The sequence below is a fragment of the Plecotus auritus genome, assembly GCF_963455305.1.
Source record: "Plecotus auritus genome assembly, chromosome: 12".
NCBI classification, from domain to species: domain Eukaryota; kingdom Metazoa; phylum Chordata; class Mammalia; order Chiroptera; family Vespertilionidae; genus Plecotus; species Plecotus auritus.
Window position 1 is genome coordinate 35467082 of NC_137778.1, and position 27989 is coordinate 35495070.

General features: G+C 54.6%; 1 protein-coding gene across 1 annotated transcript; it reads right to left on the minus strand.

Annotated features, from left to right (window-relative positions):
• Nucleotides 1-161: 161 nt before the first annotated feature.
• Nucleotides 162-27989, minus strand: ATP1A1 (ATPase Na+/K+ transporting subunit alpha 1). Its single transcript, XM_080648712.1, has 23 exons — nt 27665-27989; nt 17839-17943; nt 16931-16990; nt 14726-14929; nt 14013-14126; nt 13488-13622; nt 13272-13389; nt 12412-12680; nt 11476-11674; nt 11140-11249; nt 9548-9682; nt 8908-9100; nt 7591-7766; nt 6542-6678; nt 5714-5864; nt 5126-5294; nt 4830-4984; nt 4393-4516; nt 3192-3337; nt 2981-3111; nt 2651-2752; nt 746-837; nt 162-510 (listed from the first exon to the last, which is right to left on the minus strand). The coding sequence occupies exons 1-23, from the start codon at nt 27674-27676 to the stop codon at nt 482-484; spliced, it is 3066 nt and encodes a 1021-aa protein (XP_080504838.1). The 5' UTR covers nt 27677-27989; the 3' UTR covers nt 162-481.

A 27989-nucleotide genomic window follows, 5' to 3' on the forward strand; every position in this document is an offset into this window, starting at 1 on the left:
CAGACGGGAAGTTCCCTCGGTCAGTGACTGTCACCCACAGAGCTGTTTGCTGCCCTAAGTCCCAGGGTGATGCTGATGCAGCTGCCGGCCCGGGGCCCCCAGCACCAGGCCGACCTCACACACACATCCGGTCCGCAGAAGTGAGGAGGGCACGAGACAAATTCCATTATAATAGCCATCTTTATTTGTAAAAATCCAGATATAAAATGTATTCTTTCGGTCTTTCCATGATTTCCTTTTTACAAAAACAAAAAGGCACATAAAAACCTTCCCCGCTGTCATTCCCACAGACGGATGTTTGTCAGGCAGCCCCCCCCCCCTCCCCCCATATAGCTACATGCTTCATTCCGGGACGGCTCGCTTCCCCCATGCTTCAGTGCTTCCTACCAGGGTGGAGTTCTGAGTTCCAAGACTGAAGTACACAAAAGGGTGGGTGAGGGTGCAGAGTGTGGCACGATGCTCACGGCGTGCAGGACGGGTGCTAGTAGTAGCTCTCCTTCTCCACCCAGCCTGCGGGCGGGAAAGGGAAAGACGGTTTAGGTTTCGGATGGCGTTCCCCCTGCACCCTGTTTGGTTTAACACCTTGAGGTTCGATGCTGAGGATGGGACTGTCACTGGAGCCAGTTTTCAGCTGGTCTGAGGGCCTCAGCCCATCAGGCCGAGCCCACACAGTTCACAGGAAACATAACAGAAGCTTGCAGACTATTATAGCCCGCCCCCCAAACTAACAATGCTTCTAATTTACCTCCAGGGCTTCGCCTGATGATGAGTTTTCGGACTTCGTCATACACGAAGATGAGGAGAGAGTACGGGAAGGCACAGAACCACCAGGTAGGTCTGAAAGAGAGTCAGATACAATTCACACACAACACACACCGAGGCCTGAGACACAAGACTGCCGCCTGCGCCCGGAGCCCCAGGCCAGCCAGCCTCCGCGGGGTTTTCGTGAGAATCGGGTTACAAGGCAAGTTTGGATTTTTTTGTTGACAGGACCTTCTCCTCCCTTTGCAAAGTGTTTAAGGAGTGATGCGCCTTGAAGACAAAGAACTGCCAGTGAGGGTCACAACCAGCTCATGCACCCCCTGCATTTGGTCTGGCAGTGAACTTTGGGACACTCAGCTGGGTGTTCTGAGTGCCAAGCCCGGGGAAGGAACAAGCTGAGCCCTAACAGGTCAGGGGCCGGACATGGGAGCCCTGAGCGGTGTCCCGTGGAGGCCACACTGTCTTCCCTACCAGCCTCCCCTCCATGCCCTGCCCAGTAGCGACAGGGGTCCTCACTGGACTCGGGCACCAGCGTAATTAATTCATCTCCCAAACTGGGTGGAGTGTCACGAACAAATTCCTAGTCGGAGCAAGGTGTCCCGAGGCCTACCCCACTTCAGTGGGACTTGCAGCCTTTTAGAGCTCGTCTCCTAGCCTCCTCCTGATAAACAGTGGCCCCAGATGCTAGACTCCACTGGGACATGCCTGCCCCTGTCGTATGCCACCTGTGTGCTGGGGACACAAAGTAAAAAAAAACAAACAGTGTGGCCCAGGCCTTAAGATTAGAATCTAGCTGAGCAGAAATGACGAATACGTGAGGCCACAGACGAGGTGCCACGGGCACACGCAGGAGGGCGAGCAGGAAAGGGACCAGCCGGAGCCACAGGTGGAGGAAGAGTGTGGATTTACCCATCAGCCCAGCTGGGGAGGAAGACAGGCTGGGACCATAATGAGCTAGGGCCAGGGGTGGGCAAACTTCTTGACTCGAGGGCCACAATGGGTTCTTAAACTGGACTGGAGGGCCGGAACAGAAGCATGGATGGAGTGTTTGTGTGAACTAATATAAATTCAAAGTAAAGGAGCGGAGGGGAGAGCAAGAGAACCGGATAGGACAGCCGGATCCGGCCCGCGGGCCGTAGTTTGCCCAAGGCTGAGCTAGGCCCTGGCTGCCCGTGCGCCAGCCAACACCTGCACACACCCACCCGGGCGTCCCCGAGGAGGGGGAGGCTGATGCCTGAAGTCCAGTTTGTATTGCAGGGCCTCCACGCTGTGGCTCAGTGTATTGAACAAGGGGCAGCTGCTTAAACTCAACCAGTTTGCAGGCACCACCACACACTCAATGTTTCAAAGAGCGACCGGAGGATGTGGTAAGCCCCGGATGTGAACGTTCAGCTTTAAGGCCGGGCTGTTTGGTGGTGGCTCCTCTGCTCACCGCTACCCATTCTGGCATTAAAGCAAGGGGCCTCCACCCTGCAGCTCCAGCCTCTCTCCGCTGAGAGCAGGGGGTTCAGGAGCCCACAAAAGTGGGGCTCACAATGGGACACACAGTGACGAGGTAAGCAAGTCATTGAATCTGGGTCCCCAAACTCCAGGACACCCCTAGCTGGCCCCCTTCTGACGGCTGCACTGTAAGCTGGCAGGAGAGGGTCCCGGCTGGGTGCCCGCTGCAGGGAGCCAGAGCCCGCCCCCCTAGCGTGGGTCCCTCCTGACCCGGGAGACCAGGCGAGTTTCTGGGTTTGCTGATGCGTCAGCCTTTCCTCATTCTCCTCCCAGAGGAGTCCTTGTGCACACCACCCACAGGACTCGGGGTAAGAGCGACTGCTGCGTGTGCGAGGGCACAGCCACACGTACTACTTCCCACTCGTTAGCGCGGAAGAGGGGGACTTACTTGAGGGGATACATCCTCAGGGCGACTCCCATCCCAGGGCAGTAGGAAAGGAAAGCAGCGAGGGCCGTCTCCTCGAAGAGGCCAAATATTAGGATCTTGTTCCTGAAATCAAGAGGGGTGAATGCTTAGCGAGGCAAACACGAGTTTATCTTCTGAGGTGAAGCGTTAAAAGGCAGATCAGTCCTTCAGGTATTGGTTGCCCTTAGGAACTCGAGGTCCATGGGGAAAAATGCAGAAAACCCCATTTTGCTCCCCAAGCTAGATCCCAGGGACTCCGCCAGGTGCTGACAGGGTTTAGAAATGACCAGGACTCTGCTGTCCTCCACTCACTTCATCCCCTGCTGGAAGACGGAGTTCCTCCGGGTCTTGCAGATGACCAGGTCGGCCCACTGCACCACCACGATGCTGACAAAGAAGGCCGTGTGGCAGGTGAACTCCACGATCTTCCTCTGTTCGTAGGTCTGAAAGGCACAGGCGGACGGCTCAGCACGGCTGCGGCCGCCGTCCTGCGGCTCGAGGCGCGGGCCAGAGCCTCACTCACCCACTGCTGCCCGTAGCTGTCCTCCACGTCGTTGACCCAGCGGTCGTCCCAGTCCACGCGGATGCCCAGCAGGTTGATCGGGAGGAAGCCGTTCTCAGCCAGAATCACAAAGTAAGTGAAGAAGCCCCCCAGGGCCTGGATCATACCTGAGAGGAGGGAAGACAGCCTTCATGCCAGAGCCTGGGACAGGGCGTCTCCACCCCCTTCCTCTGACTGGGCAGCAGGCCTGGGGGCACCCCGCGGGGGCTCTGGTTGATGAGACTCAGGAGTGCTGCCTGCTTACTCACCAGTGAGGACCAGGGGACACGCCCAATGCCCTCTCTCCTCTGAATCGCCTCTTTAGAACTTAAAAGGGTAAGACAGGTGGGCCCTGCTCGTCAACACCCCTCTATTACCTGGGCATCAGCTCCATGCAGGGCGTGACCTTGAGAATCGCTTCCCTACTTTTCAGTCTCTGAGAAATGGACTTCCCCCCATCCCTCAACATCTGTGCCTTTTGCCGGCCACCTTGGAAGTAATGAACGTGGCACTTTCTGACCCCATCCTCCCCCCAAGTTCCTCAGCACAAAATGTCACCCCACAGCCTGGACCTAGCCTTCCTTCTGCTCAAAACTAGGTCTTCCTGGCGGAGTCGGATGGGCTACCAGCCAATTACTTTGCTGTCAGCGGCTGTTACGTTAATCTGTCCCATTTCCCCGAGTGCCCACAGCGAAGCAGCCTCTGAACCAGAACTGGGGGCTCACTGGCCCCACCAGGTTCCCTTGAAGGAGACGAGGCAGAGTATTTAGATCAAAGGCATTTTCACTGCCCACCACCCGGAGCCCCTGTGAGCTGGCCACACTCCGCAGGCGAACAGAAACCAAGCCCAGGGTCACCATTGGGTGGTGACCTACCAGCCAAGCCTTTAAACCCAGGTAACTTCAAAGCCCACCCCCCTAGCCAGGTCAGTGATGGACACTGTGCATCCCAGGCAAAGCCCCCCTTGAGGTGATCCAGGCGGTGCCCGTGCTGGGCCCTGTGTCCAACACCCAAAGGGGCAGCCTCAGTTGCAGGTGGCGCCGAGCAGCCGGTTAGGAGTCCCTCCCGTGGAGGAGGACTTTAAATGCCCCCGCCCTGCCCCGGGGCATGGTGATCCTGGCTCTGAGGCGGCACCACCCCAGCCTCTGTCCCTTCGCCCGCTTCCTGCCCGCTGGGTGCTCACCAATCTGCCCGTAGGCCATGCTGATCAGCCGCTCGTTCACCAGCTTGTCCGTCTTGGGGTTTCGGGGCTGTCTCTTCATGATGTCGCTCTCAGCCTGCTCGTAGGCCAGGGAGATGGCAGGGACCTGGGGAGGAAGGGATTCCAGGCATCAACAACCTTTTGTAATAAAATCCCTGCCCCAACCCCCGCTTTAAAAATCAGCTTTTCATACCAGGAGATATTAGAGTCCCCACGACCTCCCCGCCCCCGCCCTACAAATAAAGTAGCAAAATTATACAAAAGGCAAGACTCCTGTCTGATAAATAGGTGTTGACTGTTGCCCTGAAGCCTAACATTGAGTCTCTGATGCTAGAAATTGCTCCCGAGTTCTTTTCCTAATGGTGGGCCCGGGGAGCACAGATCGCCCCTAACCCTGGGCTACGCGGACGCTCCCTCACCATGTCCGTGCCCAGGTCAATGCAGAGGATGGTGACGGTGCCCAGCGGCAGCGGAATGTTCGCAATAATAAATATCAGGAAGGGGGTAATCTCTGGAATGTTACTGGTCAGGGTGTAGGCAATGGATTTCTTCAAGTTGTCAAAGATCAGACGACCTAGGAAGGCAAGGTTTTTACCGTCTCGCTGACAGCGTAGACTGCGCGTTGCCCATGCCCACGCTGTCCACCCACAGCAACGGATCCTGACCGGCAGTGTCGGGACGCGGGTGTGGCGAACAGTTCACACGTAGCCCTCACCTTCCTCGACTCCAGTCACAATTGAGGCAAAGTTGTCGTCCAAGAGAATCATGTCGGCAGCTTGCTTAGACACGTCCGAGCCGGCGATCCCCATGGCAACCCCAATATCCGCCTTCTTCAACGCTGGAGAGTCGTTGACACCATCGCCAGTCACAGCCACGATAGCGCCCTACGAGGAGGAGGAGGGGTGCGGGTCACACCGTGTCGATGGGCACGAGGGAGGTGCCGCCTCCACCTGCCTCTCCTCGTCAGACACGGCTCCTTCCCCACAGATGCAGTCTCAGACCCACACACCCGCTCCCGAGCCACCGAGCTGAGGAGTGGCAGCAAACCCCTCACCCTCCTTTAACAAGGGCCACCAGCCAGGACTCGGGGAACCCCTGTTCTTTTACCCCCCCCCCGACCTTTTCAAGGTCATTCCTCCTGGTCCCCCCAGCTGGCGTGGACAGGAGCCTGGCTGCTCCACAGCGAAGCGCGTGCCTCCACTAAACCGCTATCAAGTTGCCCTTTGCCCGTGCCTCTCCCTGGCACGCGGGTGCCGAGTCTGGGGAGAGCCGGGCCGTGTCTCTCCCACGGCCGCGCACTGACCTGCCGCTGGCAGCCTTCCACGATGATGAGCTTCTGCTGAGGGGAGGTCCTGGCGAACACGATCTCCGTGTGGTACTTGAGGATGTCATCCAGCTGCTCGGGGGTCATGTCCTTCAGGTCAGTCCCGTGCACCACGCAGGCCTTGGCGTCCCTGGATCAGAACCGGGGGAAAGGTCCGCCGTCACTTCCTGGGCAGTGGCTCAGCCCAGAGGAGGCAGGACACTGTGAGCAGCGCAGAGCCGGGGAACGTCCGGCCGGTCCTGCGGAAGCTCCTCTCCGCACAGTATCTCGTAGGTTACAAAGCGCTTTCATTCTAATACTTCCCCCAGGGCAGGCCTGTCACCTCCCTTTCCCCATGAAGTACACGGTGAGATCGGATGACTGAGTTTTAGACAGGAGCCGAGGAGAGATGACCCCTCCCTTAACCTCCAAAGATGGGAGAAGGGGCCCTAAACCTTAAAACATGAAAAACACGTTATTTCTATTTTAACTTTTGCCAAAATGTTCCTTTTTGCCCTGAACTACCTGGGCAACTGTGTCTTCCCTGTGTGTGTGGAGCTGGAAATTGACGAGGTGCTAGGTAGTACTGCCCAGTGGTCAGCGGCGTGACAGCGGAAGGTAGACTGCCGGGCGCACCCTGCCAGGTGGGGCTCGCACCCACCTGACCACGTCACGCTCTCACGTGCTCAGGACAGTGAGCACCACCCGAGCTGGCCGTGACGACCGGCTCGGGTCACTTTTTGGCCCTGGGGGGCATTCCCTACTCAGGTGACCTGGAAGGAAACCGCGCCGGCCCCGGCGGGACGCCGCTTTGCGCTTCCTGCTCACCTGGGGTTCACCTGGCTCACGGGGATGTTGAGGCGGGCAGCAATGTCCTCCACGGTCTCGTTGCCCTCGGAGATGATGCCCACACCTTTGGCGATGGCTTTGGCGGTGATGGGATGGTCTCCGGTGACCATGATGACCTGTGACAAGGAGCAGGGAGGGCGGTCAGCGGGTGCCGCTGCGAAGCAGGCACCATCCCGAGGCCCTCTGGAGCAGGAAGACGTGCTCGGAGGGACAGGTCAGCTTGGCACGTCCTAAGACAAGGAATGCTAACATTTCTGGGTGTTCACGGAGGGAAAACACAGAAACCAACACCCAGGTTTTATCTCGGTACTGATCACCCAGGATACACAACGTCTATTCTTTTATTTACACAGTCAGATAAGACCTCTCGGATTTACCCAAACCAGCGAAAAAGCATGCAACTCCGGTGCGGGTGGGACCACAGCGGGAGGTGCCACTGGCATCCTCAGAGGGGCCCAACTTGGGGGGAGAGCGACACGTGACAAAAATGTCAACTTGTTACTCCTCTCTCCGACCCAAGCGCTATACTTAGAGGAATGCACGTAGGAGGCTGTGATCAGCGACAGGGAATACTCTTCAGAGCCGTTCAGGGCAGCATTTACGACTCACGAGAATGAAAAAGCTTCCCCTGCATTAGGACGCCGGCACAGCAACCCACGGCTGTGGAGAAAGTAGCAAGACTCCAAACATTCATTAAACCCCCGTTTGTGAAAAGCACAGAAGACATGCCATTTCCTGTACGAGGCATATTTAGAATCAAATATTAAAACACTTAAAACCTTAGCAAATCTTCTGCTCTTTTCAATTTGCTTACACGTCTTTCCCCAAAAAGGTTTTCTAAAAAGGTCCCTCATCTGTTTATACCAACGTCTTAACAGATTTGTTTTCTTCTAATGGGAATATAAGCTTTGGAGAGGGAATAGCTGAGGTGAGAAAACCAGCTGGCCATGTGGCTCCCAGGGGCCACGTCCCTGGAGGGCGCCCCAGGCACCGGGGTGAGGGGGTGCCCAGGAGGCGGACTGGCCTACCTTAATCCCAGCGCTCCGGCACTTGCCCACGGCGTCGGGGACGGCAGCCCGGGGAGGGTCGATCATGGAGATGAGCCCCACAAAGCAGAGGTTTTCCACAGGGAAATTCACCTCATCCGTGTCGAACTGGAACCCTTCGGGGAACTGCTCATCTGGCAGGAGGAGGTGGCAGAAGCCTGCAGGGAGGGGCAGGGAGCCGTGAGGACTGGGGACGGGGCAGAACGGTGATGCCTGCATGTCCACCTTTCCCTGCGTGTCTAGTTGGGACTATCTGCGAAAGCGCAGTTTTAGAACATGAAGGGTTCGTGGAACGCACACGAATGACAGTCTCTGAAAGGAAAACCAGGCCTCCGAGGAAGAGGCACTGTTTAGTGTGGAGAGGGCGCCGATGGTGTGGGCCGAGCACGGGGCTCAGGGTTTCCGACCGGCCCACTCTGTGGCTCAGACCTGGCACGTCGTGGAATGGTGTCTCAGCTTCCCTGGCTGGAGGAGGCCACATCCCTCCTCACCATTCATTTACACAAACCAGACACTGAGCGCGGAGCGGGCCGCCCTGCTGGCTGCTGGGGGTAATGCAGCGCAGATGGTCAGCCCAAGGGGTTTTATCGTTCACACCACCAGTCACAACGTCCCCTTCCTTCCTGTGTCTGAGGGTGACAGTGGACTCGAAAGGGGTCTACGGTGCCGTGTGGGCTCACAGGAGAGACCGCTCCTACTTGGGGATGGGGGGGGGGGGGGGAGGGGGCGGGTGGAGAAACCAAGAGCACGTGCAGTGGAGAGTGACCTTCCGGTTGGACACACACAGAGAGGCCTCCCGCTGCAGAGGGAGCAGGTGCGAGCCAGCGTGGGCCAGGCCATCAGGTCTAAGGTCCCTAAGCTGCAGGAATAGGGAGATGACATAAACGATTTCTGCCGACCGACGTCCTACAGGTGCCGCTTTCGCAGTTAGACAGACTCCACTGTGGGCAAAAGCCCTTTTAACCTTAACCTGCAGCGGCCAACGGAGGAGAGGCAGGCAGCTCCCCGCCAGCAGCTCGCTGTGCGCCCACGTTATGAGCTGATGCCCACGTTCCCCTGCGACCTCACAGCCATCCCGGGCAGTCGGGAGCTGGCTCACCTACAGGCCCTGGGAGTTCACTGTAATGCCACCGAGCTCACAGGCCACAGACATAGCAGCCAAGGTCAGACAGGTTCTCATCCCCTGGCTCTTCCTGTCTCCACAACAACAGGTGTGTGTGTGTGTGTGTGTGTATGTATATGTGTGTGTGTGTGGAGGGGGGGTGGCCAGGGTGCTGCCTCGTCTCATCCCGCACGCACCCAGCACGCGCTCGCCCAGGCCGCCCAGCTCCAGGTAGGCGTTCTGGAAGGCATCCTTCAGCTCCTCGTCCAGCGGCTGCTCCTTGCCGTGGAGCAGGATGGAGCTGCAGCGGTCCAGGATCCTCTCCGGGGCCCCCTTCATCACCAGCAGGTGCCGGGGTTCGGCCGTATTGGCGTTCTTGTGAATGGACAACTGGAAAGAAAGGGTTGTTCAGGTGAAAGGGTGAGGCGCTCCGTGGAGGCGCATGGAGCTCCCTTACCCGTTAGTATTCGTTACGGCAAAAAACCAAGACCCTCATGTCTGAACCTGCCTCACACCTCGGAACATACTCTGAATTCTACAGAAAAGACCAGCACGGCGACACAGTCACACATCGACGACACGTGCCGACAGACAGCATTTCCCTGAAGGAAACATGTCACTCATCCTACAGAAGTCAAACAAATTAGGGTTTTCTATGCGGAGTCAACGGTAAGATCCAAAGCTAAGGCTTCCATACAGTGTGAACGATTCCCTTTCAGGAGGCACTGATGCTTGTCAAACGGCCGGAGGGAGACAAGTTCTTCCATTGTTCTCTTTGTTCCCCTCTCTGTCCCCCCGACCCCCCATCGCTCGACCCCCGCTCCCCCAGCTTCAGACCTGGTACTTGTTGGTGGAGTTGAAGGGTATCTCGACGAGTTTGGGGTACCGCTCTCTCATCTCCTTCACGGACCCACAGCACAGCTCGATGCACTTCAAGAGCGCCGACTCGGAGGCGTCGCCCGCCACTGCCCGCTGTGGACACAGACGGCACGCGTTAGGTTCCCCGAAAATGCTGCACCGAGGCGCCACCTCGGACAAGTGACCAGGAATGTGTCCCCATCTGGGCAGGAGGAGGGGAGGGCGGGGAAGGAGCAGCAGCTCAGACGCAGTCACCCGCCCACGCCCACATCGTTGTCTGAAGGTGTCACCTGCAAAACACCCTTTGCAACCTTCTTGAGCCTATTTTTTATCTTCCCCTGCTGAAGCCTCGAAGCCACCACCGTTCCCAGACACACACTACTGGTTACGAGTCTGAAAATACTAGTGAGAAAGCACACACCCGCAGCGTTCCCACCGCCCTACGGTCTGCAAGCACACGCCCTGGGTCCCTGTCAAGGGTGAAGCAGAGGACTTGTATTCCAAACACAGCTGCAGGACGATATCTGGGCCTGACGGACTCGAACCGAGAGGCACTTCCAGCCCCGACAGTAATACAATCAGCCAACGTTCCAGCCGAAACCCACACCTCAGGTAACACACATTTACAATACCATTAGCATGGCCCTCCCTGAAATGCTGGGAAATACATCTCCAGCTACCTTTCTGGGGCTTTTAAACCAGAGAAGATTTGCTGCTGGCGAGCCCCTGTGCTTGAAGCCTAGAGAATTTCTTCTTTGAAGCAGGAGGGGAAAATGTGTGAAGGTTTATCCCAAGAGAACAAACACCCTGCTCCCATCAGAGAGGACAGTCTCCTTTAAGAAATCAAAGAGCCTTTATCTGCCCAGCAGAAGCCACCTCCGTCCCATCTGGGCCGCCACCTCTCTGGCCACTGGGTCTCTACCCAGAGCTGCCACAGGCGACGTGCCATGGCCAGGACGAGCCAGCCCGTGCCTCCATGTCCCCAGGGGCCTTGTGCAGCCCATGCCTTTCTGACAGTCTTCACCGGACACCCCAGCAAAACCTCATGAGGCCGAGCTTATATCTGCGTCACGAGTGAGCAAGCTAAGGACAAAGACGATAAGAGAAACAGCTGGGCTATTTTAAGAACATAAATGGCTTAAGGGATGTACTGGAACCTCCTGCACCCGGACATGCAAATGCGATTACGGAGCCACCCCGCAGCCCCCGCTGCCCGCCAGGTGAGGCGACAGCCCGACACCAGAATAATACAACGGGATTCTCTATCGCCGAGGTCTGCACGGAAGACGGCCTCTCCCCTCGCCCACCCGCCTTCGGCCAGTTTTTACTGTAGGTTCGCTTCTTCCCAATGGACCTGGGGCACAGCGAGTGCTTCAGGGTCTACAGGCAGCAAAGGTGCCACACGGCAAAGCATCGCCGGGACCATCCCTGCGTGCCACAAGGAGCAGGTCCTTACAGGCCAGAGGCCACGTGCAACCTGAGAAGAACACTCCCAGGCGGTCCCTGTGTGGTACCCCCTCTCCCGCACCCCCCCACCCCCCGCCCGAGGGCTAAGGCACTCCGGGGCGTACCTTCAGGATGGGCAGGTTTTCCTGGTTGGCCTGAAACACGGCCCTGTTACAGAGGCCCGCGATTCTCGACAGGGCGAGCCAGGTGGCCGAGGACTTGTCGAAGGAGACACCTGACGGGATCAGACAAGCAAACCATGGGTTGACGTTGTGTTAAATCCCATGAAAGTGGAATAAATCAGGTTTTAGGAATTTTCCAACCATATTCATATGACAAATTCAGTTTTCCTATTGACATGCAAAAAAAAAAAAAAAAAAAAAGGAAAATATACACCCTGGACTCCTTACAAAATTATTAAAAAAAGCAGCGTGGACCACTGAGGCGGCGGCGTGCCTTACCGCTCTGATTCTCCGTCGTGTCGGCTTCGTGGATCTGATTGTCAAACCACATGTGGGCCACCGTCATGCGGTTCTGCGTCAGAGTCCCGGTTTTGTCGGAGCAGATGGTGGACGTGGACCCCAGTGTCTCCACGGCTTCCAGGTTCTTCACTAAGCAGTTCTTCCGGGCCATGCGCTTGGCAGTGAGGGTCAGACACACCTACAGGGCGTTAGGAACCGGGTTACTTCCGTCTCAACCGTGTGGGGATTCTAAAATGGTGGCTGCACCCTAACGTAGAACTGTGTCTAAAGTTAGCTCTCCAGCCTTCCTCTGAGGTCTAAACAAATAATAATTGTTCCAGCCCTCGCTGGTGTGGCTCAGTGGATAGAGCATCGGCCTGCGGACTGAAGGGTCCCAGGTTCGATTCTGGTCAAGGGCACATGCCCAGGTTGCAGGCTCGATCCCCAGTGTGGGGCGTGCAGGAGGCAGCCGATCAATGATTCTCTCTCATCACTGATGTTTCTGTCTCTCTCTCCCTCTCCCTTCCTCTCTGAAATCATAAAAATATGTTTAAAACAATAATAAAAAAAATAATAATTGGGCCATATATAGAGGGCTTTCCCTCCCCCCCAAATAAGCAAGATATTAAGTGAAAACAGCCGGGACTTAGCACATTCGTTCCCCCACTCAACCCCAGGTTTCCTTTCTCCGCTAGGCTATTCTGGATCACGTGACACTACAAGAACCAAGTTCATGCTTCTGGCTCACTATCATCCACATGAAACACGCCGAGGTCCCCCCACTGCCTAAGCCCACCATGCGGCTCTCGAGAAAATCTCTATACAAACACGGGTGCAATAAAACCTAAGCGGGTGGCCCCCAGGAGGGGGGTGGCTGAGCCTCACACTCACGGGAGCGGATCTGAGCCGACCCGACCCCGAGAGACAGCCTCGTACCGTGACAGTGGCCAGCAGACCTTCGGGCACATTGGCTACAATGATTCCGATGAGGAAGATGACGGCCTCCAGCCACGTGTACTCGAGGATCAGCGAGAGGATGAAGAAGGACACCCCCAGGAACACGGCCACCCCCGTGATGAGCTGGATGAAATGTTCTATTTCCGCAGCGATGGGAGTCTGGCCGCCTTCCAGCCCAGAGGCCAGCGTGGCGATTCTCCCCATGACGGTGCGGTCTCCAGTGTACACGACAATGCCGCGGGCAGTGCCTGGGAAGGGGGGAGGGGATTGCACCAGAGGTTATCACAGAAGCCACAGAATTTGCAGGTGCCTGGATGGTTAAAGAAGACAGAAACACACATTTTTGCCCATTCGGTGTGGCTCAGTGGCTGAGCATTGACCTATGAACCAGGAGGTCAGGGTTCAATTCCCGGTCAGGGCACATGCCCGGGTTGTGGGCTCAATCCCATGTTTCTCTCTCTCCCTTCCTCTCTGAAATCAATATTTCTAAAAATTTAAAAGAAGAAACACATCTTTGAGGGCCAGCTCTTTGGTGCTACACGCTGTTTGTTTGAAACCACAGAGACTTTGGCAAAGGGATCTCCGTCCCTGGGCAGTGAGCGGCTGCGAACACCGAGCTGGAGGCGCGCAGCCGCAGGAGGGGCGGGGAGGGGAAGAGCGGCCGCAGGCTCCCTGCCAGTGGGCGAGCCCCTCCGGCTGCGCTTGACCGAAGTGGTCAGAAACGGAGCCAATAACGTGAAAACAGAAAATCGTGTCCGGGTTTTTTTTTTGTTCGTTTTTTGTTGCTAACGACTAAGACCAGTGCCACGCCGCGCCAACAGGGCCTTCCCAGGGTCTACCTTCCACGCAGTTGGTGGAAAAGAAGGCGATGTTCCTCGTCTCCAGGGGGTTTTCGTGTGTGAAGTCGGGAGACCTGGTCTGGGGCTCCGACTCCCCAGTGAGCGAGGAGTTATCCACCTGTCGGTGAGCAAAGGGGTCAGCGTTGTGAGTGCACAGGCTCGCCACGGGCCGTTCCGCTCCCGATGCCCACACAGCGGGGGTCTGTGCCAACCTACCTTGCAGCCGTTGGCAGAAATGATCCTGAGGTCAGCAGGGATCCGATCCCCGCCTTTCACTTCGACCAGGTCCCCAACAACCACCTCCTCCGCGTTGATGCTCATTTTCTCACCGTTGCGGATCACCAGGGCTTGCTTTGGAAGGGGAAAAGTTTACACCATTAAATCAGACAAAAATGATACCAAAAGGAAGGTAGTGTCAATCAAAAAGAGATCAAGCTACCCAATGATCTGTAATTCTAATCACCCGAATGCATAACGGGTATTATTTTTATTTGCACTAATAATGACATTAACCTTTTTATTTGTCCGAGTGACAAAAGCCGCTCAACAGCCAAGAGCTGGTCCTCTCCTGCCTATGTACCTGCTCCCTCCGTCCAGGGGGAAGACAGGCACTGCGCCTGGGGTGGGAGGTGGAGCATCCCCCTCTCCGATAGTCACGGAATTCTTAGGGAAACCTGAACTGCACCCCAGCTCCCATGCCTGGGCTAAGTCACCCCCGGGGACAGGACAAGCAGCCGGTACCTGCGGAACCATGTTTTTGAAGGATTCCATGATCTTGGAGCTCTTAGCTTCTTGGTAGTAGGAGAAACAGCCGGTGATGATGACGACAGCAGACAGCACCACACCGAGGTACAGCTGGGAGGGGACAAGCACGTTAGCGCCCCATGGCTCCGGGCCAAGGATTGGGAACGTTCCATTTCTGACGGACTAAAACCCAGATTTCTAACGGGGACCGAGGCTTCAGAAAGAAAATCCATGCCCAGCAGAGTCCCACATGGAGGCATACAGACACTGGGTCACTAACCGGATAGACTTTTGGAAATGTTCTGATACAGTTTCTCCCGCTTTATCAAACTAAGGATATTCTAGGAACTTGTGACGTTTGAAAAAAATAGCTAGCAAACCTTTCCGGACACGCGTAGTAACGTGCCACTCAAGGTTGAAAGTGTGGCCTGTCACCTAGCGAGTGGCAGCCGGACCCAGGCCGGGACCCGCGCAGGCCGCCTGTCACAGCAGCACCACGCAGGGCAGCGTGCAGCTAGCAAGAGCCTCCACAGGACCCGAGGTGCAAAGAGAAACCTCCCTCGAAGGAGTGATGGATGGGCCCTGAAGGCAACCACTGCCGACACGGCTCTTCCCTGGCGTGAAAAGCCGTCCGGAAGCTACGGCAGCTGGGCAGTAAGGACCCAGAGGCTGCCTTACGTGCGCCCAACGTGCAGGAGCGCGGGACTCACATTATCATTCTGCGGCTCCTCTTCCGTGGCAGCTTGGATGCCGTAAGCCAGGAAACAAAGAATCGCTCCAATCCACAGTAACATGGAGAAGCCCCCGAACAGCTGCCGGCAGAATTTGACCCACTCGGGGGTGGTGGGAGGGGGAGTGAGGGCGTTGGGACCGTCGCGGGCCAGGATCTCGGCAGCTCGAGCGGTGCTTAAGCCCTGAGAAGTAGAGGAACGGAGATAAGACGCTCGGCTCCAGCCCGTGACGAGGCACTACACCCACCCGGGAGCTGGAAAGCTGTCATGAAGGATCTGGAAGGAAACATTTCCCACGCCAAGGCAAACCCCGGCAAGTGCTGGTGAGGATCCCCATCAACAGCCCACGTTTCCCGAGGAACCCACACGACATCCGGACGGAAATGGTTTTTAAAACTGACCCATGGACAAATCCAAGTCCAGTATGCTTTCTTCTAAGATGTAGATAATAAGGGATTTTGCTAACCTGCCCTTTTTACCAACAATGTATTTAAGTAACTGATTCAGTAACTGGTTCAGTTTTGCAAATTAAGAGATTTGAATTTTCTGTATATTGCATTTGTCAGGGAGGAAAATACCCCTCTATAAACATCGAAGGAGAGAAGAAAAAAAAAACTGTAGGAATCCCACCTCCTATTAGGTCAACAGCCCTGTTTTAAGTATAGAGCCCTATTCTCTGGATGATATTAAAACAGACGTCTGGCGGGGAAGGGCCCACCCACATGCATGTTTTAGCTACACTCCCACCCTTCCCACCTGGAACGTATTCCACGGAGGAGTCCACTCTATTTTCTAAATGGGCCTCCAAACCAAGATCCCCTGACAGCAGACAGTAGCCACAAGGCTCCTACTTCGGGGGAAAACGTGGTGACTCTCTCACTATCGAAATAACAAGTCAGAGAAAAAGACACCACGTTGCCCAAAGTGTGTGTGAACACGCAGTTTGGGTTCATGTTACTTTTAATATTTGAGTTAACCCAGGAAAATCCAACACTAAGGGAAAATGAGAATTTCCCCTTTAATTTAGGACTCTCCCTCCTCGGCCTCAAGTTCATGGCGTGCTGATCTGGGCAGCACAGAGCCCACCCGCGGACCTCTGAGCACGGTGCATGCCAGGCCCCGTGCCCGGCGCTCCAAACTAGCTCGTGTGGTCCCCACGATAACTGTGTTTGGTATTATTAATCCCGTTTTACAAGAAAAGAAACAGATCCACAGCGTTTGACTAAAATGACTTAGCTCAGTGGTCGGCAAACTCATTAGTCAACAGAGCCAAATACCAACAGTACAACGATTGAAATTTCTTTTGAGAGCCACATTTTTTAAACTTAAACTTCTTCTAACGCCACGTCTTCAAAATAGACTCGCCCAGGCCGTGGTATTTTGTGGAAGAGCCACACTCAAGGGGCCAAAGAGCCGCATGTGGCTCGCGTGCCACGGTTTGCCGACCACCTACTTAGGGTCACAGAGAACAGATTTCATAGGAACCTAATACAACTTTAGCTTTATGACCCAGGTGATGTGCTCAGAGCCTGCCCAACGGGGCCTCAGGGTCAAGGCCAGGGCACCGGGACCAGCACGCCTTCTTAGAACATCGGGATCATTTACTGAGACAATGGCTACATAATAGCTGGGATGCAAGTTACTCCCCAGAATTTCTAGTAGTTGAACACCTACTTTATTTAAAGGTTTCTCTGAATTGTGTTTTGTTTTGTTTTTTTAAAAAAAGGGGGGGGGGTGGTGTGTGTTTCAAATAAATGACCAAGGTTCTGGCATACAACAATGAGCTAGTGGGTAAAGTGCAAAAATCTGAATTGCTGGAAGAGTCGACTCAAGTTAACAAATGTAGAAGAGTAAAGGGAAGATTTGTAGTCAAAAGGCCGGAATGACCACGGCTTTGGAGCTATTCAGTTTCAAATCCTGGCGCTCCCTTTTATTGGATCTCACCCACTGTAAAACGCGGGAAATGATCATGTGCACTTTCAAAGTTTCAGGGGAAAGAATCCTTTTTAAAAAGTGTATTAAAAAAAAAAAAAACACAGGCTGTGCACGTCACGAAGTAGATACCCCGACAGTGGCTGTCCTCATGTTCCTCCGAGAGCCCCCAAGGTCAGGCGTGTGACATGGGGGGGGAAGCGTGACAGGAAATTAGGATTTTTGCACAAAAAGTTTCAAGCGAGAACATACTCGGCTCAAGTCCGTTCCGTATTTGCGATGAAGCTCGTCCAGGCTCAGTTTGTGGTCATCCTAAGGAAAAGCAGAAACAAAAAACACCTTATTAAGCACTACCATCAGAAAGGCTTTGCAAAGAGCGTCATCCCTGTCATGGCTCCGAAAGCAAGGTGCTCTTCAGGGCAGACGCTGGTCTGCTTCCCCACGGCCGCATGGCCCGGCAGCCCCCCACTGCCCACGGAGGGTCCCCACCGCAGGAGGGCTGAAGCTCAGCCGCCACACACCTTCGGGGAGTCCCTTCGCCTGGAGCGGAGAGAACCACCCCTGCCTTGTGACAACCAGGCAGGTTCTAGTCTAGACAGATTGCATCTGTGGAGGCCCCACAGCCCCGAGGGGCCGGAAGTTCCCAGTAACCAAAGCGCAGAGAAGCAGGCCCCTCTGGCTATGCCACAGGGACTAGGTAACTTCTCCGACCCTCTAACAGCTTTGAAAACGAACAATGTTCTTACTGCCCTCTCATTCGATAAAATCTGCACAAGTGCAAGGACCGCACTGCTTTTAAAATAAAGCAAGTCTCGCCTGGCTGGCGTGGCTCAGTGGCTGAGCGTCAGCCTATGAACTAGGAGGTCACGGCTCAATTCCCAGTCAGGGCACATACCCGGGTTGTGGGCTTGATTCCCCAGTGTGGGGCATGCAGGAGGCAGCCGATCGGTGATTCTCTCTCATCACTGATGTTTCTCTCTCTCTCTCCCTCTCCCTTGTTCTCTGAAATCAATAAAAATGTATTTTAAAAAATAATAAAATAAAGCAAGTCTCTGACTGTGTGTGTGTGTGTGTGTGTTGGGGGTGGGGGGAATCACACCTTCAAAAGATAGATACAGTCAGTCTTTAGGAGAACAAAGCCATGTCCTCCGGGCACTTACCATAGACACTTCTTTCTTCAGCTCATCCATATCCCTCTCTTTCTTGGCCTTTTTCTTGTTGCCATGCTCTGAAACGGCCGCAGGCTCGTATTTGTCACGTCCAACCTACAGGAGAGGGCGGAGAGATGCGGTTCGTTATGAGGATTTGAGCCGTTTTTAGAGAGCCATCATTCTGAATAGTCACTGGGCTCATCCTCACGGAAACTGATGCGCTTATGCCACACCCTAAGCAAGGCCATCTATTACTAACGCCGCCTCCTAAGCTCACGACACGCCACCTGCGCCCAGGGCGTGAGGACCCGGGGAGGTCGTGGCAGGCCTCGAACGGCCCTGCAGTCACTTCCAGGGGGCGCGAGCTGGGTATCCTCGGGCCAGTGGCTAACGCTCACATCTCAGTGTTCTCCTTCTGTAGCATGGAGATGACAATATGCTTTCCTCATTGGTGTTCTGGAGAGGACTGAATGACAGAATACATCTAGATACTTAGTTACTTCTATTTAAATTCCTGGCTTTGCGAAGAAGTCATTAAGTATCAAACTTAAATAATTTTGGGGCTCACCTAGGAATGCTGACCTTCCCATCTTCACGTGAAAGAGCAAAATCAAGAGGTCCCCATCCCAACCTGCAGCCCGGAAAGAAACCCCCAGACGAAAGCCGCTGGTTTTGTTTTGACATGAGCAGGACGTGGGGAAAGCATGTGCTCCATCAGGGAACTCACAGGATCCACCCACGCCTCTTGAAAAGTGGAACAATTTCTAGAGAAAATGTCGATTCCCTAGTTTAAATTTAGCTTGTTGCACACTCCCACCCCCCCGTGTAAAATGCTTGCATGTATCTCCACACAGCCTGGACCTGGTGCTGCAGCCCTCAGCGGCGAACAGCCCCTCGCTCCGGACAGGGCCCCTCCCCCACCACCTGCCACCTAGGAAGGGCAAAGAAAGGTGTCGGCGACGTTCTGAAAGGGGACGCGCTCTGGTGCCAGTACTATTGGTGCCAGTACTATTATTTCAGACGTTCGGAGGCACATGTCCAGCTACTAAGACAAGGAGGAGGAACGTGAGTCCAGATTAAAATTCTATCACGCTGAAAATAAAATTAAAGAAATAAAAAACAACAAAAAAAACCCGCGGGAGTACAGGTATGTTTTCAGTCATGGCTGATATGGTCGCAAGTAAATACAATACTCGCTTGAAGGGAATACCCCCTTCATTCTCTACAGAGAAGCCCCGCCCCCAACCGGTCGGCACTGCCCACATGTGGGGACCTGTGCGGCATTCCCACGGTCACCTCTCCGGTCACTGCAGTGTCCCTCGACCCACAGCTCCTTCCAACAGAGCGCAGCTCTTTAGTTTCTGCCTTATCTGTTGAGCGTGAAGCAGGTCTAAAGATAGCCAGCATTCCTGACATTCTCTCCACTGTGGAGCAACCACACAGCCTCGTCCTCTGGGCACACGGCCCCCGGTGCCAGCCGAAAGCAGACAGACAGACTGACAGGCAGACACAGAGGACGGGGCTCCCATCGGAGGAGCCACCCGCCTACAGTGGCATCTCCTTCCTGGGTTTAACGGGAAAGCAAACCCCTGAAAAAAGCATCTTAAAGCCACTGACCAGGGAGCTCTAAGACGCGTGTGGCCAGTCTGTATCGATCTTTAAAACACGGCTCCTAGAGCGTCTTTAAGCAAGCGGGGTGCCGTTAAAATACGTTTAATTTAAACGTATGAAAATCAGAGTTAAAATCGCTCTCCTCACGAGGGAGGCTTGGGTTCTTTGCAGACTTTCAATATTTTCCACCCCAAAAGAGGGGGGAGAGAATGATGGAGCAGCTGGGCCTTGGACATGGCCCAAAGTTTTATCCCCATTTTTTTTTTTTTTACACACTAAAAATCTTGCCTGCAGCCTCAGGTATCAATGGCTAAGCCGGCTGAGAACGGAGATCCCCTAGTAGCCCACCCCTTCCCATCAGTCCTGCTACACCAGGCGCTGTTTTACATGAGGATAGTGTGAGACACAGGAAGTATTAACACGTGAGGTCCCCCCCTTTAAGATGTTCATTTTTCCCCCGTTAGGAAATGCTGTGTCCAAAAGACCAGGCAGTGTATACAATGTATACAATTCAGTTCTTCCCAACAAGTAAAACAACAGGTTAATAGCTTATCTTGATGAGAAGCACATGACTTAAGTCCCTATCAAGTCTCCATCATTACAGTTACAAAGCAGAAAAAATCCCGTTGTATGTGTGTTGGGGGGTGGGTGGAAGCGTGGCTACATTGTGGGTCTGGGGAACAGTGCTTCAAAACGGGTGAGATAACACTTTGTTTATTATCTCCTTTAAAAGCATTCTGGAAGAACCAAGGTCATGGCCAGGGGGACGGATAATAGGGTTACAGAGCTCCTGTTTTTCCTTAGGAACTCGGCAGCTCCCGCCATGCCCCGCGCGGCCCTCCCTGGGCCCTGCCGTCTCCGGAAGGGCACAGTGGGAGCTCAATGTCACACCCTTCTCAAAAGGGCCACTTGTGAAAATGAAGTTGGTTCTGTTCTGTTTTTTTTTTTTTCCCCCTCCGTTCTAATTTAGGAAGTGGGAGGTCACAACAAGGGCAGGGGCTTGCCCACTGTGACACAGCTGCCAATGTGTCATGACTTCGTCCTGCGCTTCCAGGGATTCCATCTTCTCCGAGTCACCACCCTGAGGCTGCTACCGTTCGATCGGGGTGGAGGGAAGGGGGGCCCCGGAGACGGGGAGCGGAGATTCTCGGCCAGAGGAGCCGAGGTGAAGACATGTTGTAAGAAGGTGAATCCACTCACCTAAAAACACACACGGGACCCTTACAAGGAGGGGGGCATCCCCGAGACCTGGGGGAGACTCCTTCCTCCTCTTGGGCACTAAAGAGCTGAAAGGGGGTGAGTGGGGGGCAGGTAGGACAGGTCCAGAAGACTAGCCCAGGATTGTAAAGAGGCACACAAACAAAAAGTGCGGGGGGTCAGGAGAGACCCTTCCATCCCGGATGTAAGTCACTTCTGCATAAACTGAAGCTGCCACCCCAGCCTCCACACTGCCTCAACTACCAGCCTCCGCCGGGGCCAGGCTTCTGGGGCTTTCTCAACGGCGTGCATCATGGAGGCCCTGGCCTCCGTCCCCACCTGTCAGCTCAGTGCCCAGGGGCAGAGGGAGCTCAGAGTTCAGCCTTCCGAAACACCAGCTGAGAAAGTCTCAAGGGTTCTTGGAAGCTGAGCTGTCCACGCCCTTTGGTAGGTTATAATTCATCCCCAAGTCATTCCAACTCTGCCTCCGCCAGCTACAGGGTCTTAAACAGTCAGCCTCGGTTTCCTCATCTCTAAAATGGGAGCAACACTTGGTGTAACCACTAACGAACCTAGAGAACCTGTTAAGGCTGATTGTCAAGGGGCTGCCATCAAACCTGAAACAAACACCTGGGAACCGCCGTTTCCAAAACCCACAAATATTCTGGATGCGCCCGAGGGCGGGAAGAGTAACTGCCCCGAACGCAGCCCCCCCCCCAAAGCTGACCAGGAGGGTCACAGAATAGGCACCTCTGAATCCAATCTGGCAAATTCCGCCTTAGCAGGGAAGCTGGGGGGATGGTCTTCGGCCCTGCTGGCGCCCAGAGGCAGTGGTGTGGGCTACCTCCCTCCTTTATGTAACAGGTGGTGGTGGTGGTGGCGGTTAGGGGAGGGGGCTCCAATCTTCCTGGGATCTGATATTAATCATTAAACACACCTGTCTATGTGAGCATATGTGCTCTGCAAAGAGCTACAGAAGATTATTATAACTTGGTTTTAATTAACAAATAGATTACTGCTATTCCTCACTTACTATGAAAATGCCTTTTAAATCTTAAAAAAAAAAAAAACAGCCACCACCACCTCATTGAGTATTTTTATTTCATCTCATCAATTAAAACTTACAGAAAAAGGTGGGAGGGGGATACATGGTGATAGAGAGAGACATGACTTGGGGTGGTGAACACAATACAAGATACGGATGATGTATTATAGATTTGTACACATTTAAACCTAATTAACCAACGTCACCCCAATAAATTCAATGGAAGAAAACAACTGACAGAACGTATGAGAAATGATCACACCCAAATGACTAAATCCGTAGTTAGTTTATGTCTAAGGCAGTGGTCGGCAAACTCGTTAGTCAACAGAGCGGCAAACCGCAGCTCGTGAGCCGCATGTGGCTCTCGAGCCGCGGTTTGCCGACCACTGGCCTAAGGGATCTTCTAGCCCGGTCCCCGAGGACTGCCCAGGTCGGGGAGGACCCGCACAAAAGGGTCGGGGGACCACCAGGCCTCCACAGCCCTTCTCTCACGCAGGCCACTCAGGCACTCAGCGCGCCCTGCTGAGCCCAGCTCAGTACCTCCAACCCGGCTGCAGCCCACCAGCCAACAGCGGACGAAGAAAACAGCCCTGGTCCCGGCCTGCGGGTCCCCCAGCCCCAAGTCACAGAGGCTTCGCCGGCCTCCCCCATCCGCCTGCATGTACATTTCCTAACCGGCCTGCCAGCCCACCCCACCTGCCACGAGGTATGTCATCCAGGACCAAAATGAATTCTACAACTGCTGAAGTGTCAATATACTTCAGATGTACTCGCTTTCTGAAAATGTGTTTTGTTTTTATTTTCCATTTAAAAAAGCCAACGCTTTCTTTTCCGTGGGGCATTCTGCCTCTACCTTAGGCACCTGGGCTACAGGAGTTCAAACCTCCTGCCTGCTCCCCCTCCCTCTGCTGCCCTCCGCACCCCTTTTCACTCAGCCAGATGGCTCCCGGGCCAGGGCTACCCAACAGGAGTGTGGGTTCGAGAGAGAGCTGGCACCAGGGTTCCAAGTGGCCTGACCACTCCTCACTGGTGCCTGCAGGCGGGGCAGGAAATGCATTAGCTGCCAGGCTCAAGAGGAGAAAAGGCAGCCAGGCCCCGGGGACATGTCATGTGAGCTGAAACAATGAAACAAGTATGGCGCCATGGAAGCATCCAGGGGATGAGAGAGAACACAACATAACCCCCTGCCCTCACCCAGATGACAGACTGGACAGACACATCCAACGCCAAGACTCACAGGCCGGAAACCTCACGCTCTGAGGAGTGGGCCCCCAAAGACAAAGCACAGCAACCAAGGGCCAACGTTTCCGACCAACGGAGGGCGTCCAACAGCTGACACTAAACGGGGTCTGAATAAAGTCAGATACAGAGATAATGAACGTGCAGATATAATTCATTGTCAAGTCACAAAGGAGCTAAGGAATGAGGTCTATTGGCCAGAATTCCCTTGGCTCAGGATTCAAATGAAACCAGAGAAAAACTCCGGGGGGGGGGGGGGAGGAGGAGGAAAGGGGGGGCGGGGAGCCCTAGTCTCACTGACAGAATTTGCTCTCCCCAACACCAGTCACATAAATGTGAAGGACGTCTTGTGGATTCCTCACAACAGATTTCAGCACAACTAATGAGGTGAGTCATATGCAAAGAACAGTCTCTCTCTGGCCCCAGCCAAAGAACACATTTCCTCTCATCCACTCAATTCATGGCAACGTGAGAAAGTTCAAGCCTGGCCTGGTTACTCTCCTTTTCCAAAAAAAGTAGAAAGGAAGGACGGTTTTTTTAAAAAAAAACACACAACAGCCAGTGGATTTTAAAATTCTCTTTGCTTCACGTGATGTGCCTTCTCGGCGTAACGCGGGCCTGGACAGCTCTGGCAGGGACGAGGGCACACTGTGCCCAGTGCTTTGCTGCCCAGACGAGCCACTCTGATTCCTGTGAGCCCATCTGATCTGACACTCGTATTTCTCCTCGGGCCTGTTGGCTGGCACAGAGCCCTGGGCAGCTAGATGGAGGCACCGCGTTCCGTGTTCTCGCTCCCGCTCCCGCTCCCTTGCTCTCATCACGGGGAGTGGGGGGCTGAAAAGCCCATTTTATTTTGCCAGACTTTTTTACAAAGACTTTCAAAAACGTCAAATCCTTTAAAGTGAAAGTAGGTGACAACGCTAAGATGCTGTAAAATTGGAGGCCAGCCATGTCGAATGACACCTCCACGGAGCTCTCCTTTGGAGAGCAATGGTGCTTCCCACTCTTGTCATTCCTTAATAGGTTTTTCAGGTGAAAGAAAAGCTGCCCTCTCGTTTTGAAAGAGCTGAAGACGAACAGGAAAACCCACAGTTTATAACGAGCTGATCTCAGTGCCCATTGTAAGCCCCAACAGCAGCCAGCCCCACTTGCCTGCTCTCAGCTGAACAGGACAGAGCTGGCTTCCCTTGGGGCTGAGGGTGAGGACCCCATCTAAGGGCTTCTTCTTTAAACCGTTTGTTTTTAAACGAATAGAACTAATCTTACTCCATACAACAATCCTTCAAAAATTTCAATGCCTCTCTCTTTTTTTTTTTTCCCTTAAGTTGGGACATACTGAGAACACAGCCGAATTTGAACAGAACCTCACTTACCTGTCAATGTGTTGCTAACAATCATCAGAAAACAAGGACTTAGAAGGGTTCTGGGATGGAGCATGGATGCGTACCAAGTCTACTGTGCTTTACAATGTTGAACCCCCTTTTTATCTTTAAAGGCAATTTAGGACTAACACTTCCAGGGGTCTGCATATGTTAAGGTTTATCCCTCACCTGGATAAACATTTTACCGGATTTTTTTTTACAACCCCCCCCCCCTTTTTTTGGTTGTCAGGTTTAGCCTACTCTCAATCAGATTCTCAGATTTATGATGCAGACCTCCCCCTTTCTACCCTCCCACCCCAAGGTGAGTCACTGGCGTGTTACAAACTTACTGGCAGAGAACACTACAAATTAAACATTAAGTTGCCCAAAGAGGATACACCCTCAGAACAGGGTACAGAAAGAACACAGAGCAGGGAGCTGTCCCACTCGCCAAACACGGGCCAAGGGTGTGATGCAACCCGACCCCTTCTCTCTGCCCCCAGCGCTAGTCCCTCCTGTGCCTCCTGTCCAAGGGCTGCACTTGCGGGTGGCCGGGCCTGGGCCCCCGTGCACGTCGAGGGCTTTGTCTGACGGTTTTCGGTCTAAAGTACTAGCTTTATAGCAGCCACAGGAGATTTAGTCACACTTTCCGGTTGAGCTCTTAAAGGGCAGCTGATAATGCTTCCAGAGGACCAGGATTTCTGCTGACATGTGTATCCCCTGAGCAACCTTCACCTGAACCTTTTCCCCTGGAAATCACTGCTCCCAGGCTAGGGTTCCTTCTCTAGGTGAACGAGTTAATATTCAAACAATGGAGGGCTGCCGTGAAGGGCCTGGTGGCGTACCCCCCACCAACCTTTCGCAAACTTGAGAAGAGAGAGTTTCTGTGTACCTTTTGGCTACATAGTTGTGGGTGGCAGGCCTTAGCTGCAGATTTAAGCCAAGTCACTGGCAAAAACACCCACCATGAAAAAAGGGACACAACCCTATTTCATCCAGGAATGATTCAGCTGTTCTTTCGCTTTCCTATCAAAAGCTTAGGAATTGGATTTTTAAGGAGAAATAAAAGCACCTGAAATGGCATCAAAACCGAGGCTCCCACCGGTAGTGGGAAGAGGAGGGGAAGACATTAACAATGACCTTAAAAATTAGCTGCCAGCACCCGGCTTCCTGGTTAACCAATTATCAGCAGGGCTTTAGTCACCACTCCACCCACATTTTAATCCTCATGTGGAAAAATCCTAACATTTCAGCATAAAATATCCTTCTGAACATTTGGACTATCACAGTCAGTCACTGGGGACAAAAAGGGTAACTTAATCCAAGGAAAATCAGCACCAACACACACACACACACACACACACACACACACACACACCCTTTAATGTTCAAATGATGAGACTATCTAAAATACTCAATACAGCCCAGAAAATAAGATCATCTTGTGTTAGCCAGTTGTAATTCAATTCTGTGTTTGCTAGCCACTAGACATTTTATTAGGATCCATAAGGCATCCTGACTGACCCTCTACAACCCAGGTGTATTGCCATCTTTACCCCTACTGGGCAAACGTGTGGTTATGAAAGAGGCACCGATGTATCGAACATCTTCTCTGGTCCATTCACTATCACAAATACCCCCGTTTCGTTTGAAGAATGACTGCAGAGCTCTGCATATGCGGCAATGGTTAAGAAGTGAGTGTATGTTCAGGCTGGCGAGGCCGCAGGCTGTTCACGACTTGGGGACATCTGGTGTGCCACTAATGAACCATTTGACCTTGAGCAAGCCATTTCACCTTCCTAGGCCTCAGGTACATATCTATGACCTCTAACCCTCACAAATCAGTTATATCTGGCTCAGGAAAGAGACTTTTTTTTTTTTTTTAATTTGAGCGGCTTAGAGATAGCCGATTGAAGCTTTCAAGAGCTTGTTTAGAGGAACGACTTAGGGTTTGATGGTGTGGTACAAACACAGGCCACTAACCCAGTTCCCACCGCGAGGAGTAACAGGCTCTTGGCCTTCAGCTACTTGACCTGGGCCAGCCCTCCACGTTTTGTGCTTTTAAAAGATACAAGTTGTGCCTTCCCACATCTCCCTATCAGGTGGGTCATCCAGGCTGTTCCATCACCTTCATAACCCACGGCCAGTCAGGATGCAGCCTCCCTCCTCCCCCATCACTCACTGCGCAGGAGGGGCCCCAAGGACCTTCACAGACCTACTAAACGCGGGTACAGGGCAAGCCCCGAGATAAGGGGGCAGGTTCTCTCCTACCTGTAACGTCATGACCTGGCCATTTTATCCCATGAATTGATACTTTGGGGGGTTATTTTGTATAAACTCTCAACCAGACTTTAGCGCCGCTGGGGTCGGGGGTCGGGGACCCGGCCTTATCACTGCCCCGAGTGACAGAAAGGCAGGAACCAGAGGGGCCCGCTCTCCCTGCCCCGCCCGGAGCCCCTCCTTCCTTTGGGAACAGGTCTTCCGCGGCTCCGCACGCCTATCACCCCTCCTGCCAGCCGCCTCCTGCCCTTTTAGGGTTTATTGTACCCAGAGGCCCTGGTGGGCCAGCCTGTCTTCCTTCCACGTTCAATATTAAAAAAAAATAATTTAAAAAAACCCCTCACACCCCTCCCCAGTGTAGATGCTTTGGGCGCATCCTGTGTTTATGGAAAGTCTCCAGTCAAGCTCTCAAAAGTATACCTTAAAGGCCATCTTAGGGCGGTGCAGACACACCCTTGCTGGCACCAGCCCGCACGGCAGGCTCCGAGCAAGAGGAAGGCAGCGTTTTCCGCTGGGGGAGGACGGCCGCCGCTGCGGGGAGCGGGCTAAGCCCCTGCGCCTCCGGGGGAGGGAGCGCGGACCCCGGCCGCCCCCGCGTCGGAAGCCCCTGGCGGCCCACCGCGGCGGGAACGGCAGCCGGGAGGGGCCGGGCGGAGCGCCGGGGGGAAGGGGAGGAGCGCTGGCGCCGGGCTAGCAGGGCTGAGGGAAAGAGGAAGGCGAGAGACGCGAGGTGAGGGCGGCGCGGGGAGGGAGCAGGCGCGCGGATGCCGCCGGCGGCCGGCTCCCTCCCGGCGGCCCAGCACCCGTGCGCCCTGCTCCTCCCGGCCCTGCGGCTCCGAAGGCAGCCTCTGGGGCCGGGCCACGGCGCGCTCGGCCTGGGGGTCCGCTCGCCGTCCCCGCGGCGCTCCCTCCCTCCCCCGCCCAACCGCGTCCCATTGCTGCGCTCCCTCCATTTCCCAAGTGCGTCGTCTTTTCAGCCGCGCCGCTCGCCAGCCCGCGCCGCTTCCTCCTCGCCGCTCCCCGCCGGCCGCCTGCGGGCGCCCTCCCGACTCCCCCCTGCGCCTCCCGCCCAGCCTCCTGGCGCCCCGCGCCCGGTACTCACCCCCTTCCCCATGGTGGCGGTGGTCGGTGCCCGGCACCGGGTCCTGCCGCTGGAGAATCAGAGGGAAGAAGAGAGCAGCTCCCGGCCGAGCAGGCGCGACCGGGGGAGAGGCGAGGAGGGAGCTCGGGCTGCCGCGGGGCGGGACGGAGGGAGGACGGCCGGCGGTCGGGCCAATGCCGCCGCCGCCGGGGCTGCTACCGCTGCTGCTGCCACGTGTCTGCTCCTCCCGCCACTGCTCCGCGCCCCAGACCCCGCCGCAGCTCCGGCCCGCGCCTCCTCCTCACTTCCTAAAATATGCAACCTGCGTGCTGGCCCCGCCCACGCC

What these genes read in the sequence shown, in the direction of transcription:
- ATP1A1 (XM_080648712.1), bottom strand. An exon ending in ACGGAACGGACTTGAGCCGA is followed by an intron (nt 14,930 to 16,930) that starts GTATGTTCTCGC and finishes TCTACTTCTCAG; the next exon opens with GGCTTAAGCACCGCTCGAGC. An exon ending in TGTGACTGGAGTCGAGGAAG is followed by an intron (nt 4,985 to 5,125) that starts GTGAGGGCTACG and finishes TTGCCTTCCTAG; the next exon opens with GTCGTCTGATCTTTGACAAC.